The sequence below is a fragment of the Carya illinoinensis genome, chromosome 13, assembly GCF_018687715.1.
Source record: "Carya illinoinensis cultivar Pawnee chromosome 13, C.illinoinensisPawnee_v1, whole genome shotgun sequence".
Lineage (NCBI taxonomy): Eukaryota > Viridiplantae > Streptophyta > Magnoliopsida > Fagales > Juglandaceae > Carya > Carya illinoinensis.
The window spans coordinates 755601-772363 of NC_056764.1; the positions used below are offsets into that span (position 1 = coordinate 755601).

At 40.0% G+C, this 16763-nt stretch overlaps 1 protein-coding gene and 1 pseudogene across 1 annotated transcript; one reads left to right on the forward strand and one right to left on the reverse strand.

Moving 5' to 3' along the window:
- Positions 1–193: 193 nt before the first annotated feature.
- On the reverse strand, positions 194–9292 carry LOC122292119 (annotated as a pseudogene).
- Positions 9293–13790: 4498 nt separating this feature from the next.
- Positions 13791–16399, forward strand: LOC122292054. Its single transcript, XM_043100242.1, has 3 exons — positions 13791–14102; positions 14636–15133; positions 15799–16399. The coding sequence occupies exons 1-3, from the start codon at positions 14021–14023 to the stop codon at positions 16323–16325; spliced, it is 1107 nt and encodes a 368-aa protein (XP_042956176.1). The 5' UTR covers positions 13791–14020; the 3' UTR covers positions 16326–16399.
- The last annotated feature ends 364 nt before the right edge of the window (positions 16400–16763 follow it).

A 16763-nucleotide genomic window follows, 5' to 3' on the forward strand; every position in this document is an offset into this window, starting at 1 on the left:
GAATCAATTCTACTTCTAGAGGAAAGAAATATTCTTATGATCCAGATTCCATACCAAATCAATACAGATGGTAATCGATGCTAGGGAACCATGGTAAGCAGATTATTAAAGCAGCTAAAGAGAAATGGAGTACCGTGTACATGTGTAATGAGATTAATTCCCATTTTTGAATATTACAGAACAACTACTAAATCTAGTCCTCCTCTTCTTCTTCTTCATCATGGAATTCAGAGTCATCACTGGCATTTTCACTTTCAGAGTCGCTAAACACATACCTTTTCTTTGCGCGTTTCACCCTCTGAGGTCTTGATCTTGCCGGAGCAACCCTATTTTCTCAGGAGTTTTACTACATATAAGCAAAGTCGCGTACTAATCTGCATATCAATACTGATTCATTCATACGTAAAATTTAAATTAATACTGTTTTCAATAAAATCTACTTTTTAACCAATCACATCAAATTAGTGTATAGATTAGTGCACAATTATGCTTGCAATTATATTTTTCCTTTCCTCGGTACTGCCAGAAGTAGATGCAGAACCAGAGTTTTCTTCAGGTTTAGTTGACTCACTTGCCACGCCAACCCTGCCCAACACAGAACCACTTTTCTTATTGAATAGTGATGCCCTCATCTTTCTCGCTTTCTTTTCTAGTGAGATCCCTGAATTTTCAGCAGGCTTTAACATGTCAGTCAAAAGTTTCTGGCCCAACGTCTGAGGTTGTTGTCTGTTGTCTGCACCTCTCTTCTTTGCTGCTGTAGGGGGCTTAGCAGCCTTCGCATTTCCAGCCGATTTTCCCCCTTCCCTTTTTCCTTTTGCTGGGGCGTCTACAACTTGTAGTTAAAAGTCTTCATCATCCACATCATTCCCATCATCATCATCATCTGAAAATGTCTCTGTAACAGTTGCCAAGGGCTTCTTCTGCGCAGCAGTCCTTTTGCTAGGCTCTTTTTTCCTGAATGGGACTTTGAAAACTTCAGTCTCTATGATTGTGGGCATAATACAAACAAAAAGAGAAAGCTAAGTCACAAATAGTCAAAGAGGAAAACACTTCGACAATTAAATAACAATGTAAATAGTCGTAATCAACCCAAATATACGCATATAATGTTTACCTGCTGATTGCTCAGGAGATGATTCAAGGTTATAGGCAGCAAGTCCTTCTTTATGCTCAAGCACTTCATCATCATCGTTCAAGACTAAAGTAGGCATGTTTCCATTGCAGATATAGATGATGTTGAGATGGTTTCTGTGACTGATTCTGCGTTAGTTGTTTTTTTCTTGTTCTCCTTGCGTGGGTTCTTGGGTGCATGTCTACAAGCCTTACTGGTAGCTTCGCCCTTTGCTTTGCTTCTCAATTGCTTTCTAAGTTCCTCTGACTGAGCATCACTTTTTTCTAGGTCCTGAATCACATAAAATAAATCAGTCAAGAAATATTTTAAATAAAGAAGCATCATTCAGAATTATAATTTTTTTTTCATACGTCGAGTTGGTTCTCCAGAGCATCCAGATCTTTCATCCAAAAAGACTGGAGTTTCCTTCCTCAAATCTTCAACCTCCTTATTAAGCCAATCCCTGTCAGCACATAGCTCCTGAACCTTCTCGATGGTCAAGGTTCCAATTGCCATGGCCAGTAGATACTCATAATCACTGATCTGTACTCCACTCTTGCTAACAGCAAGAGAGTTCTCTTCTGTTTCTTCTGTTTCTTCCATATCATCAATTGCACCAGCAACCTCAGGCTCAACAGATTTAGTTTTCTTGGGAAAAGGAGCGAAACCTTTTCTTTGCAGCTCAACAAACAGTTCAGCTCTCTTCATGTTGCTCACAACTATCTCTCCATTCACAACCGCTAGGATAAACCTAACCTTGCTTTCCAACTTTAATAATTCCATTTCACTTTTCTCCAATAGAAATTTCTGCATGCATTTGTATAATTTTGTTAGAAGCTGATCCCCATGAAGAAGCATCTGTAAAATTGAGCAACTATTGGTATTCTTTCCTATGACCATAAGTGCGCTCACCTTTCTTTCCTCGTAAAACTCAAGTCTTGGTTGAAAAAATTCTTCCAGAACTGGGGAAGAAAAAACCATTATCGGTATGTTCTCGTTGAAATATATTGCCGAATCAAAATAAAGTACTTGATATTTTCTCTAGCACATACTTTATTTGGGGGTGTCATACTTCTTTATCACACCTTTGGAGTCAAACAGGTGCATGTTACTTGTGCTAATTGTGGTGGTTAGTCTAAATTTCTTCAGCAACCCTCTTGCTTGGCCCTAATAAAGTTCTCTCCAGTCAAGAAGATGTCAATTTCTAATGTTACATCATCACAATTCATGTCAAAATCCTGCAGCCAGCATGATTTTTCTTCAGAAACTGGATAAAAGTAAAACCCCGAGACACGTTCTGGTGTATAATGTAATTTTGAAGGTCTTGGGGAAATTTACCTCAATTAAAGGATCCTTGGATTCTCCATTACTTGAAGAAGTAGATTCTCTATTACTTGAGTGTTGTCTCATTCACTTCCTCAATAATTCCACCAATAGTGTAACTATTCCCAGCTTCCTTTGCAGTTTTCACAATGGTGCCTTTAAACCATCTATACCATGGATCCATAGGCTTCATGGTATCACCATTCAACAAGCGCCTAAGATTGGCAATGATGTCTCTCGGGTTATAATTGGGAATGTATGAGCTCCAACCAGTTCTAATTCCTTGACTACCAATGACAAGAACTGTTGGTATAATTGGCATGTACCTAGCATAAACAAAAAAATAAATGCAGGCTTTATTAATAGAGGAGCTCTTCATGAAAAATGGCAAAACCCTTCCTCATATAAAGAGAATAAAGGTAAAAAGAATACCAAGTTGGTTCAATTAATTGCCCATATTTAGTCAAGTAGTCAAGAAGTTCATCATCATCCTTATGGAAGAGAAACCGTGTGCTTGGAGACAGCCGAGTATAAATATACCTAGCACTTGCATGATCTTCCCCTCCCTAAGGGCGAACAGATCAAACATAAAATTCAAAATGTGGAAATAAGAACAAAACAACATTTTCAAAGTATCCCGTGGGGCTTGTTCATCTTACATAATTACGAGCGCCAAATTGGCCATTTGGTTGAAGAAGGTTCATGTTGTTGCTGCCCACATAGTCCTGTGCCATTCTGATGATGGTACTTGCAAGGTTCTGCTCTGCTCACCATGATGATAAGCTGAATGTTCAGATACGTAACCAGAAAACTGGGCAACTTTTGCTTCCTTTACAAAGTTCCTCTTAAAAGAGCAAAAGGGAATCTTCCCTTGACCTGGCTTCAGGCCATCAACCATGGAAGGAATAGACCTTTGAATTTCTGCCATGGAAAACAATATAAGCTCCTTGTTGACAAAGTCGCTATATTTTATGAGCTTGGCCATTTGATCAAGGTGAGTGCCAGGCTGCACATCGAGAAGATTAACTTGCCTTAGAGACATTCTAGGTTCACTACAAGTCACAAAAAGAAAAAAAGGGAAAACCTTAACCTCAAACCGCATGAGCCAATTCTTCCTCTCTTCTATCTTCTTCTTACTAAATGCTAGCTCGGGATGGCATCCCCATCTTGGTCATCTAACCAATTAAATCTTTCCTGTGCTTCTCAAGGTTTGCAAAGTACTCCCTTTCCTCTTTCGATGTGCTTGTTCCCAGCCCCTATAAATCAGAAACAAGTCAGTTCATGAAAGAAGAATACAATTGGAAGAATAGATATTGAATAAATGTTATCTATAATATGTATGTCAATACATTTATCTGTTACGTTTTTTATTTAATCAACTAATGTGTTCTCTTATATGTGTAATAAGTGACTGATGTGCAAGTGAAAAAATCAGGACCGTTGATATTTAAATGCTGAGCTGCTTGACCACGTGAGGAGCCCGTGCTTCCATTTGATTCTCCATAAGCTGAGCCGCTGGATTGCTACATGTGTCATCATCTGTAGCGGCTGAGTTTCTTGAGAGGCAGAGGGATAGAGAGAAAAGAGAAGGGCGCGATTTAGGGTTTCTAGGGTCTGATCTCTTTGAAAGAAATCTGTGCGATTTCTTTGTGGTTTTTTGATAGGGCTTGTAACTCTAATGAACTGAGGCTTCTTTGTGCTGTATTGATTATCAATAAAGATATCTGAGACCATTCCTGCCGTGGATGTAGAATATTAGGGTCGAACCACGTATCTCGATGTATTCTTTCCTTGCTTTCCTATTTTATTGTTCATACTTGCTTCTTGTAATTTTCTGGTATATCTGTTCTCAGTTTATCTTGTTGATTCGTGCATTATATTAGTTCTGGAAGGTGCTGTATATTAATATTTGGATCTATGTGGTATACTGCTGGTTTTGTAAACATAGCTGATAATATTGTGACTATTATGAATCTTGAGCATTCGGTTTTGAATCAAGAAACAGAAAGATATTTTGTTGTTTTTCAAAACCGAAACTTATATAGATTTATTATCAGTTTTTTGGATTTCTTTATTAATAAATCTTGGCAATTTTATAACTATAAAACATAGGTTTTATAACATTATCATTACTCGTAACAAATTGAAAAGACAAACCTTATAATACTTAATAGACCAACCACTTGCATTGTGATGACCCGCTTTTAAGTGTATTTTCGCTGAAATAATTGTTTTTATTTTAATTAATATATCAGATATTTTATTTTATTTTAATTGCGTTTTTAAAGTCGGTTTTTAATTTATTTTAATTTATTTGAGGTTGTGTTTTATTTCTTTTAGTTGTTTTTGTGGTTTTAATCTTTTTGGCGGTTTGTTTCTTTTTCCCGGAGTGAGGACTGGACCTCATTTCTTTTCACATCTTTTTTCTTTTTCTCTTTTTCCTTTTTTCTTTTCCCTTCTTTTCTTTTTTCTTCTTTTTCTTTTTTCTCTTTCTTTTCTCTCTCCTCTCTCCCGCTCGACCCGGACACCCCCCCCCCGTGCTCTCTCTCTCTTCTCTCTCTCTCTCTCTCCCTACGCCGGCGTCACCTTCCCTAAGCCCTACCGCCGCCGTCCGGCCACCGTTCGGCCTCCCACCGGTCCCATTCTCTTCCTCTCCTTCCGGTCTACCTTCCCTCCAAAACCCACCCCCAACCAGCCGGCCATTTGGCCGGAAAAAGCTTCCAAAGGGCGCACGGATTTTGCTCCGATCCGCCGCCGTCGCTCCACCTCCGGCCACCATTTCTTCACCACTTCATCACCGACTCCTTGCCGTCCTAACCCACCTATTTCCGGCCTCCAACGACCACCGGAACAGCTCCTACGAGCTTAGTTTCCGTTTTGGGTAATCCGGCCATTTCCGGCCATTCCGCCGCCACCCACGGCCGTCCGTCACTTCCAATAGCTTCACAACCATCCCTAGACCATTCCCTATCAATTTCGTGACCTAGTTTGTCCCCGTTCAAAAGTGGGTTTTTCGGACCCACGGCCACAGTGAAATTTCACTGTGACGTTGCTGTTTTTCCGCCGTTTGCAACGCCTCGTGTTTTCTAAAATTGCCGTATAGCGCTGTAAGTATTTTCCAAACCCTATTTTCAGATTTAAATATATATTGCTCATTCAATTTATTTATTATCTGTTGTTGGTTGTTGATTCCGGACTGAGTCCGAGGAGTTTCGGGGGTCGGATGGATGGAGGACGGAGTTGCTTGTTTATTTGATTTATGTGATTGGATTATTTTAGTATGCATTGATTTGGCATTACATGGTGCATGCACGTGTGTTGTGGGTTTATGAGAAAAGCCTGTGTTTTGGCGTGAGTGTGTTGCGGGTGCGTGGGTATCACGAGCCCAAGCCGGGATGGGTTATTATCTCGGTGGAGCTCCTCTGGTCACTCGGGAGCGGAATAAACTGAGTGATGTCCCCTGAGTTATCGAAAGCGATAATGGGAGCGGGACTAGGGGGTGCTTGGCTACGAACGCGCCGGGCGCGGAACCGGGCATCGGCCTACTCACCGACTCCGTGGCCCTTCGCTGGCGAGGGCTAGAGGATGCTTGGCTACGCACGCGCGGGGCGCGGAACTGGGCATCGCTCGTTGGGTGTCACATGCGTGGCGGTACTCTGCGGTGTGACACTGGAGCCAGGGTGTGCGGATGACCCCTAGGGGAGGTCATGGTGCATACGGTTAAAATTGGATAATGGTTTGAGATGTCAAATGTGTCTTTTGGCGTGCGTGGAAAACTTGTGTTTTACGGGTTTGTGCATTGGGCATGTTTCATGCATCTTGTTTGAGTTATATGTGTTTTTATCTGGTAGTGTTTGGGTTTTACTTACCTGCGGTACCATTCGTGGTTCCGTAGCTTTTGGTGCAGGAGATGAGGTTGAGGAGGAAGAGGCTGAGCCCGAGGATGCGGCTCCGCCGGGTTGCTGATGTTATCTTTTTATTTGTTTAAAACTGTATTTGTGTTTTGTAATATTTTATCTATGTACGTTTTAAATAGCTTGTATTATGTTAAGAAAAATTCTGGTACTTAGTTATGACTTTCTTATCCGCTGCGTGTCTCTCTGTACACAATTGCTGCCTTGCACACACTCGGCACCCGTCGTTGGGGTGGTGACCCGGGTTGTCACCATCCGGACGTCTCAATTTCCCCCTGTTCGGGCGTGGGGATTTTGGGGGCGTCACATGCATTGCCCCTCAAACTTTCCTTCCACGACTCATACACAGGCATGGTATAAAATGATACTTGGGTCCCATTTTTTTGGGTTGCCTGCAAGATTATAATCAGTAATTTTCTCTAGTGAAAGCATTTTCAATATTGAATTTTTGCTATCTATTGGATTAGTTGAATGAAAATAATGACCTTCACAATAGGAGTTATAAACTCGACTAAGAAAGATGGAACTTTTAACAGCGATGGACTGTAAGAATGAATGAAATTGATCAACAGCCCTTTGAATCTTTGATGTGTGAACCATCATGATCTTGTACAAGTATAGAAGTTAGTCCCTTCTTATCCAAGTAATTGGCGAAAAGTAGAAATGTTCCAGTTAGTATTGTAGTGAGAATTGTTAACTGAAAACAAGAAGCAAAAAAAAAAAAAAAGAGGAGAGAGAGAGGAAGTTACAAGAATCACATGTGATCAGTCATTATCATCAAATGGCTATATCTCAAGGACTTGACACTGTATATTCTTTATTCTGCTGCAGCCCAAGAATCAGCTTGATATACCCGATTTCTTTATTCTCAATGAGTTGTTTATTAGTGGCTTCACTCACATTGAGCAATTTACCTCTCAATGGGAACACACCATAGTAATCTTGATCCACAGCAGTAAGCCCAGCTAACTAACTGTATAGGCTCAATAGTGTCAAAACTATAAAAGTGAAACATGTGTTAAAATGCAAGATAACACAAAAACTTACTACAAGAGCCTTAGCTGAATCTCCTTCAGTCAAAATTAAGGTACACTTATCAGATTCCTTCCCTCCATCTTTGTTAGTATTGTCCAGCTTTTCAATTCCATGAATCTTCTGTGTCTTTTGTTCCATTACTTTTCTTAAGATCTTTGTTCTGCTTGAAATTTGCCCACAAAAAGAGACTCTCCACAATTCCAGACCTTGTGACTGTAAATTGGTTAGCGCTTAAGAATCATCCTTCGCTGGTAATATTCTAGTCTCTACAGAAATAGGCATCACAAAAAAAAAAAAGAATAAAGTGAAACAAACCATTCTTCATAAAATCTTGCGACAGCTCACTCTTGGAACCAAAACTGCTTTGACGAAGAGAGTTTCCTTTGTCTGGGAATCAAATGCAAGATTGTCAATAAGAGCATTGACAAAAACCCACAAGTAGTTCTTCACATTATGCGCTTTAACGTAGGCATTCTTGCTTATTTACAAAATTCATCACATAGTTTACAATTTGACTAGTGATGTAATCAACATGAGTTCCACCCTTGGTATTGGCAATTGCATTCACAAAGCTGGCCTAGTAAGAAAAAAAAGGGACCATTTATACAAGGCACACAAATCCATTGTAATTGTAATGAATTCATTACTCCCTTTGCCTAAGAAAATCTCATAGATACCTGTTGAAACTGCCCGTCATTAGGACTCACACGTATCTCCCAACTATCACTAACTTTCACATGATAGCTGATGAAATCAAAGGATCTAGTAAGCAAATCCATTTCACGAAACAAAAAAGGAAAAAAAATATCAAAAATAAAGTAAACATAGCAAACCAAAATTTCATGGGAAGAACATGGGAGGTTTCTCGGGTTTAGATTTAGCAGCAAAATCCAAGTAGAGATTAACATAATCAGTAAATAATTTTACAGGGACCCGAGTTTCATTCAGCTCAACCTTCACAGACTTTCCAAGGCAGCTAGCCATGTCGATCACCCGCTTTTTCATTAGTGCAACCACATCGTCCTCAAGATGGGTCATGTTAAATTTTGCCAAGTTGAGTTTAAATGTCACCTTCGTCCAGTTCTCACTCTCTTTGCATTTTCATATGACCGGCTCTGATTTCTTTCCCATGTTGTTAGAGAATACCTTGAGATCAGAAAAACCAATTTACCAAGTTTATCAAACAATTGCGTGCAAATGACTAAACCTTAACCTAGAACAACATGCTAATGCTGTACTTGGTCGGAACTCTTCCTGCTTAGAACAAGAGAGATCACTCCATTAAGAGCCTGGCAGAGTGAAACCTGATTCCCTGAATTATAAGAACTCAGGCTCCATAATCACTTGGGAAAAAATACAAACCACCAAATAACTGTTAACCACACTATAACCAGTCATTTCAGCATCATGACCAAACAATCTTCCCCACAAAATCAAGATCAAGAACTCTGAATCACATTAAGTAAACAACCCTTAAAACCTATAATTAGTTCTCACACTACTTGCCAAAAAACTATCTTTCTTGGTTTTTGGCCACAATGACAATCAGAAGTCTACACTCTTGGAAGAATTGCAAGAATTAGATGGGAGAGAGTTATTGGGAGATACCTTGGGATGAGGTGCTTATGAGGAAGGGCACGGTTTTGGCAAATTTGGAGAGGGTTTTGTTGTCAGAGGAGATTTCTTGACGTCAAAAATCCAGGGCTCTTTGGTTGAAAGAAGATGATAAGTGCACGAAGTACTTTCACAGAGTGGCCAATTCACAGGGTTGTAGGAGGATATGCTCAGGCTGAGACTTCTTCTGGTACATTTCTTCTATGGATTTGGTGGTGGTTGGTTCAACAGTGGGGGTGGGATCGATGTTGGTGGTATTGCAGGTCTGTAGGGGGTGTTTCTTGTCGATTTCCATGGCGGGTGGGACATGGGAGAGTGTGGAGTGGACTGTGGAGGCGTATATTCTAGGCTTGATGAGATGGAGAAAACATATCTTAGGGAAGGCGATAATAGCAACTAAAGTCAAGTACGATTTGAATATGAATTCTGAGAGTTTGAGCGGAAGGTTTTGAGGAGTAGTGGGGATTGAGGCTTGGGCATGAAGTTGGAACTCTTCTTGAGGCCTCAAAGTGACTGACTGGCCTATCTAATAGCCCAACTACGAAACTGTTAAAACTCCAAGGCAAGAGGTTATGGGCCATGCCTTAAGAAGCACCCTGCCATGCCCAGACAACACATCGAGAACACTGTTGGCATCACTTGATTGCTCGCAAACCGAGCCGTTGGAGAATACTAGGCCATGGCCACCCTCAAGCAGACAATGCATAGTCCACGAGTGAGGTTGTCACACTATGCTCAACGCGCGGCCAGACTATATGCATGCCTAGTGCCCACACGCAATGTGCATGCATGGGCTACGCGCACACACAATGCGCATGCATGGCCATTGCACAAGCACAACCCTAGGTCCCAGCATAGCGTACGCATGCACACCCAATTTGAAATTGACGGCATAGCTACCTAGCAAGCTCATTTAGGTTGGCATGTTGCTCAACGCCTTGGCCTTGGTCGAGATCATGTTGCTCAACGCCCAGGCTCCATTAGCCTGGGCCATGCAGACCAATGCTCAGGCTTCACTGGCCTGGGCCATGCAGTAGCCTACCACTCTTAAGCCCACATCGGTCCAACCCAGTGGCTCATCAAATGTGCCCAGGCCACACATGCAGGGACTAAAGACCAGCCAGGGCTAGCTCAGCAAGCCAACCTGACCATGCACACTAGCAAGCAGTCCATGCCATGGGCTTATCCAGGCCATCCATGGCCCACTGACGGCATGAGGCCTCAACCAAGAGGCATGGATCCAACAACCATTATCCACTTTGTAAACATGTTATTTGCATTCTAGAATAAGTAAGGCACTAGGACATTAGGATCTTGGATCATTTAGACGAATTTGGCTTGTAAGCCCTTGTAGGCACTCTTGTGCTTTGTCATTTAGGCTTCATTGGGTACAATTAGTGAATCCCAAATGAGAAGGCTATCTGTGCAATTCGTGAATCAAGGTAACCTATTGTTCTCTTTGTTTTCCTTATGTTAATGCATTTTCGAGGTATTTCAGCATTGTGGCTTGTTCTTTGTTGCATTGCATTTGCCTTTACTTGCTGATCATTTGGCACTACTCTAGTGGGGGCAATGCATAAGGCAACCATAAGTTGCCATTAAAGGGCATTCGACTTGCACCAAGCCTCCATAGTCGAATCTGGAGTAAGGTCAGAGACAAGTTTGGCGGTTATTGCCAACTAGCCAAGCCACACGCCCAACCTTATCCACATGTCCAACCATAACCACTTCCCTACTTTGTAGGGATTAATAGCCTACACCATAAACTGCTTAACCACCCATTCGGCCAACCCACAAAACCGCCCATAGCCACGTGTGCTTCACCATCAGGGGGCACAAGTGCTTTACTCGGCAAGCTCAGCCCACTTAACTGCCTTATCCTACTCAACTGCCTTATCACATTCAACTACTTTAGCCCACTCAACCACTGCACATGCATGCACGCATGCACGACCACTAGCATTGTGCCCAACAACACCTTTTGAACACTCATACGAGATCAACCAACGCCATTTATAGCCATCACAGTCAAGTAAGTGGTAGATCATATCGGTCATCAAGGTATAAGGAGGGGCGCGATAGCTTGATGTCTAAGGTCTTGACCGAGGACCCTATCAGAAACCCAACCCATCATTGCCACCGTTCTTATCTTGTCCATTTCCGCGTTATTAGTTCACACTTAATACACAATGTGTCAAAAACATTAGGACCCATAATTTTTTACACGATTCCCAAATCCCAACACAATTTATATAACATAAAAGTTAAATACTAGGTCGAGGGATCTAACTCTTTTATTTGATAGGATGAGTTAAGATTAGGATTAGGAAGTTCTCAGTTTTTTTTTTTTTTTTTTATCATAGTATGTGAATCTAACTCAAAAATAATAAAATCTATCAAGGAATTATACCGATTGTGTTTTTTTTTTACTTAATAACTAGAAAAGTGTTTTTTAATAAGTTTGTGATTTTATTTTATTTTTTAAAAAAGATTAAAGTGATTTAGAAAATACATAAAAAAAAGTATACAAAAGTAAAAAATACAAAATACAATTATCGGTGGGCAGTGTAGACAACTCTCGGTGGTCTTAACACTGCCCATAGCATGACTTATCACAATACCAACCGGACACAATAACGGGAAGTTTGTATCTTATTTTAAAAGAAAAAAAATGAAAAAACAGTCCACGCGACCATGGGAGTGAGGCACAATTGACAACTTGATTCCTAAACCAAATGGCCCGACACATGTATTTAGGTCTGGTAATGTTGGTCTTCCGGAGATTACATATCTGATCCATGAATGATCCCACGAAAGGTCCATATACGCCCACGACAATAGACAAACTCAATCATAGTAATTAATATAAGAGCCCTAAATCCAACCTCCAAGAAATTTGCCGATTAAAGTAAAGTAATTGGGTTCCTCTAATGCTCAGGTCTAAGCTACTCCTTCTCTATGACCGAAGTCGGGCCCACAGTTCCAGTCCTTTTGTCTGGGAGGGACTTTCTGAGAATCATGAGGCCACTCTTCTGCTAAATCCAAACCATATTAAAGATACGGGCCAACACTGGGGCCCATTGGCACATGCAGTCCGTTAGCTTCCCGTCACATGATTGTTGGTCCAATTAATTAATTAATTCACGTCACTTGCATGAAATGTTGCAAACATGTCATGTGCCATTCTTTTTTTACGAAGTTAGTGACATCTTTAGTGCACATGCCCCGATAACTTTTGTTCATTAGCTACAAATTCAAGAAGCAACATTCCCAAAAATAAATAAATAAAAAATCTAAAATATGAGAAGAATAGATGGAAAAGGATAAGATAAATGGGCCCATATCTAACCAGTACTTTTGTTTATGCTAATCATGAATAATCGGTTTAAATGTTGAGTTAAGATGAAAGTTAAATAAAATATTATTATTTTAAAATTTAAAAAAATTAAATTATTTATTTTATTTTATATTAAAAATTAAAAAAATTATAATAATTAAATAAGATTAATTAAAAAAAATTAAAGAATCAAACGCAGCATGAGAGAAGGATCCAAAGAAAAGAGAAATCTTGATAGACAAAATCTAGCATTCTCATTTTTATTTTATCTCAAAATAAAGTAGACTATATAATAGCTTTATAGGATCTTCAATAAATAATATAATATTAAAAATATAGATTCATTTAAAAAAAAAAAACAAGAGGCAAAGATGGATTTTGTTATTTATTATTCTCACACATCATATCATATATTTATTTTAATTTTATTATTTTTAAACTACTTAAATTTTTTATTTTATTTTTTTCTATTATTAATAACGTGCGGAGGTGATGATTAAAATTTCTGAGTCAATAATAATAAAAAGGAAAGTAAAGGAATACTGTTTTTTTTTTTTTTTTAATTTATTTTTTTAATACTGTTTAATATTTAATATAGAAAAGGAAACTTAAAACGAAAACGCAGTGGTGTGGCGAGTAGGGCCGGCGTAACAGTTAAGAGGGACATGTGCGAGGGCTCAGAAAATGATCAGGACACCACGCCGGCTAGAGGGGACAGCTGCACGTGGGTCGCATTTTATTTATTTATTTATTTATTGGTTACTCTAACTGCACTTTGTCAGATGCCATAATATCCTGTTTTGTAGCGCCCGTCGGTGACGAAACTGTACAGCAATGGACCAATGGTTTATTTAAGCCAGACAAAAAAAATAAAATAAAATAAAAATAAAAAGGTATATTTACTCAATACCACAGTGCTACTTTATCTCACTATCTGTATTGTGTGCGCTGTGCTATCTACGCACATTATTGGCAGTTTAAAGGCCATCACCTAAAACTCCCAATGTCATTGTTGCAATATTACCAACCATCCTGATAATAACAATAATAATTTTTATTATCCTTTAATATTACATCACGGAAAAAATAATTTTTAAAAAAATCCCAATTAATGTGACGTAAAAGATTATAGTTAAAAACATGACAACGACATTTCTCTTATTTCATGGTCGCAGTAAAAAAAAATATCCTTAAAATTGTACTTTGGAACAAGGTTAAAGTTGAAACTTAGGGTATTTGAAAGTTTGAAACAGTCCCCAGTAAAAAGGAGTTCATACCATAACATAATCCATATTATCACTGTTAAAGATTTGAATTTTGTTAGCAAAGCAAACGAGTCTGTCGGTCCAAATCAAACAACTGTCCTCCAGCACCCCCACCCATTAACTCAATTGAAGACACAGCAAAACTAGCATAACATCATCATAGCATTGCCATTAATTATGGAGAAACACTCGGCCTTGATAATCTGGGATGAGTAGACGTAACCCACCCGGTACGCTTCATTAACCGGTGCGGCCTTTCAACGTGATTTCAGCTGAGCTAGCCCTTTAAACCTCCTGCTTCCTCATTTCCTGATCCCACTTCTTTCCATTTCCTATATAAATACTAGGGCCGGCATCCCACCTTTCTCTTACACCAAATCCATTACAACTCTCTCACTCTCTCTCTTCCCAGTGCTTTCTCATGGAAGTGAAAATTACATTTTTGCTTACAGCTTCCTTCTTGTTGCTCACTGGTCCTGCTTTTGCAGCTACATTTTTAGAAGGTAATGCTTTACATCTTACCAGCATTTTGGCTTTGAATATGATTTGTGCTTTGAACTGGTTCTTTGTGCTTCTGATTTTGCTTTGCAATTTTCCTGTTGTGGTTTTGGTATACTGAAGTTTATCCACTTTTTTTAGTCCCTCCCTCCCTCCCTCCCTCCCTCCCTCTCTGTTCTCTTCTCCATTTGGCTTGGTTCAGGAGTTTATGGTATCCTGATCTGTTTAAACAAAGTTGGGTTTCTATGTTCTTTCATGTGCACTCTTCCGGAGTAGCTTTAGAACCGGATCTGTTTTGGATCTTCACTTTTAGGCCTCCCTCTTTCTCTCCTCTCCTACACATACTTGCTGGTAAACACAGACAGTTGTTAAAAGATTTTCCCTTTTGCTCTCTCTCTCTCTCTCTCTCTCTGAGACTCGGAGGAGCTTTTGGGAAAATGCTTCAACAAATATATGTGCGTCTGAGAGAGAGGCAATTTTGATATCTTTATACTTTCAACCCTTTATCATTTCCTGTTGCTCTGCAATGTTTCTACAGGATACCTCGACAATGGAAACTTTGAAGAAGGACCAAAACCAACTGACATAAAGAAAACAGTACTCAAAGGAAAATATGCACTGCCCAAATGGGAACTCAATGGCTTTGTCGAGTACATCTCCGCTGGGCCACAGCCTGGTGGCATGTACTTCGCTGTGGCTCACGGTGTTCATGCTGTAAGGCTTGGCAATGAGGCCTCAATCTCTCAGACGGTAAAGGTTAAACCAGGTGCCTTGTATGCTCTAACATTTGGGGCATCAAGAACATGCGCACAAGATGAGGTTTTGCGGGTCTTAGTGCCTCCTCAGAAAGGAGACCTTCCTTTGCAGACACTCTACAGTAGTAATGGAGGAGACACCTATGCATTTGGATTCGTTGCCACTTCTAATGTTGTTACTGTGACATTTCACAACCCTGGGATTCAAGAGGACCCTGCTTGTGGACCACTCTTGGATGCAGTCGCTATCAAAGAGCTCTTCCCTCCAAGGCCCACAAGAGGTAATCATCATTCCATTCTATTTCCGAAGAAAATACATATGTTGTTAATTTTGCCGGTGATATGTACTTCACCCCTGTTAACTTCGGTTTGTTACGGTTCTTATTAATGCATCCAAACCTTTCTGCACTACAACTTAATTCTAGAAATCTATCTTAGGAAATCGTCTGCCATTGTATGTAAATTGTCCAGTTGGAGTGCTAGATGCCTAGATCTGTGATATGGGATATTGCCACTCTGCACCCCTATAGTGCTTTGGTCTCTTGTTTTTGCCATTCTGGTTGCTTCTTCAAGTCCAAGCAGTGCGTTGGTTGTACCCAAGTTGGTACCTTAAACCATCTCAAGGGAATAGCCTAGATAAAAACAGTACAATCACCCAGATCTGAACTTGCACTCCCTGCCCTGAGTCTTACTCTGTTTTATTTAACTGTTTGTTTCCTCGTTGGCTCTGCCAATGTATCTGTGCAGCTTACAGCTAAACTACTGCCTTAATGTCATATTGATCCTAGTCAAACAGAAGAGATATCACCCTAAACCTAATTCCATTCTTTGCCACGAACTTCTCCTCTTCTGTAATTGTACTATCACATGATATTTTTGTTTGTTTCTCTAAATCTATGAACAACTTGGGTGGTTTTTAACGATACCTGCCAATGATTTCTTGCAGATAACTTGGTCAAGAATCCAGGCTTTGAGGAGGGTCCCTATCATTTAGTAAACTCTTCCCATGGAGTTCTCCTTCCTCCAAGACAGGAAGACCTCACATCCCCGCTTCCTGGTTGGATCATTGAGTCCCTTAAAGCTGTGAAGTTCATAGACTCGAAGCATTTCAATGTCCCTTCTGGATTTGCCGCAATTGAACTTGTTGCAGGGAGAGAAAGTGCCATTGCCCAAATTCTCAGAACAGTTCCCAACAAATTCTATAACCTTACATTCACTGTTGGAGATGCAAAGAACGGTTGCCATGGATCAATGATGATTGAAGCATTTGCTGCTAAAGATACCTTGAAAGTCCCCTTCAAATCAGAAGGCAAGGGCAGGTTCAAGACTGCCAGTTTCAAGTTCAAAGCGCTGTCATTTAGGACCAGAATTACATTCTTCAGCTCCTTCTACCATACTAGGACCGATGACTTTGGATCTCTTTGCGGTCCTGTTCTTGATCAAGTCCGGGTTGTCCCCGTAGCTCATATGTGATTTCTATCTTCTACCTGCTTCATAATTTTGTGATAGAGATTTCGTAATGGTTAATATAAACTGTCTTTTGTGAATTTGACCGTTGATTAGGCTCATATTATACTTTAAATAGTTATCTAAACTGGCTGGAGTCCCTATTTTATGGGGGTATTATTCTGCCTTCCTGTGGTGTCAGATGAAAAAAGCTACGCCGTTTTTCCATGCTGGGAAAATGTAGTGGGAAAATCTTGTGTAACCATGCCTTATGCGGGCATGGGAAATGAATAATTTTTCAGAGTAAACACGTGTCACGGTTTTAAAAGGTTGATTAAAGATTACGTATTTTCATAGCATAATATGCGTCAGTATCGATAGAAAGAATTTCTTACAATGACATTTGGACATGCATTTAACACGCCATCCCGGCTCATCCCAACGGCAACGGATGAATCCGTGTGA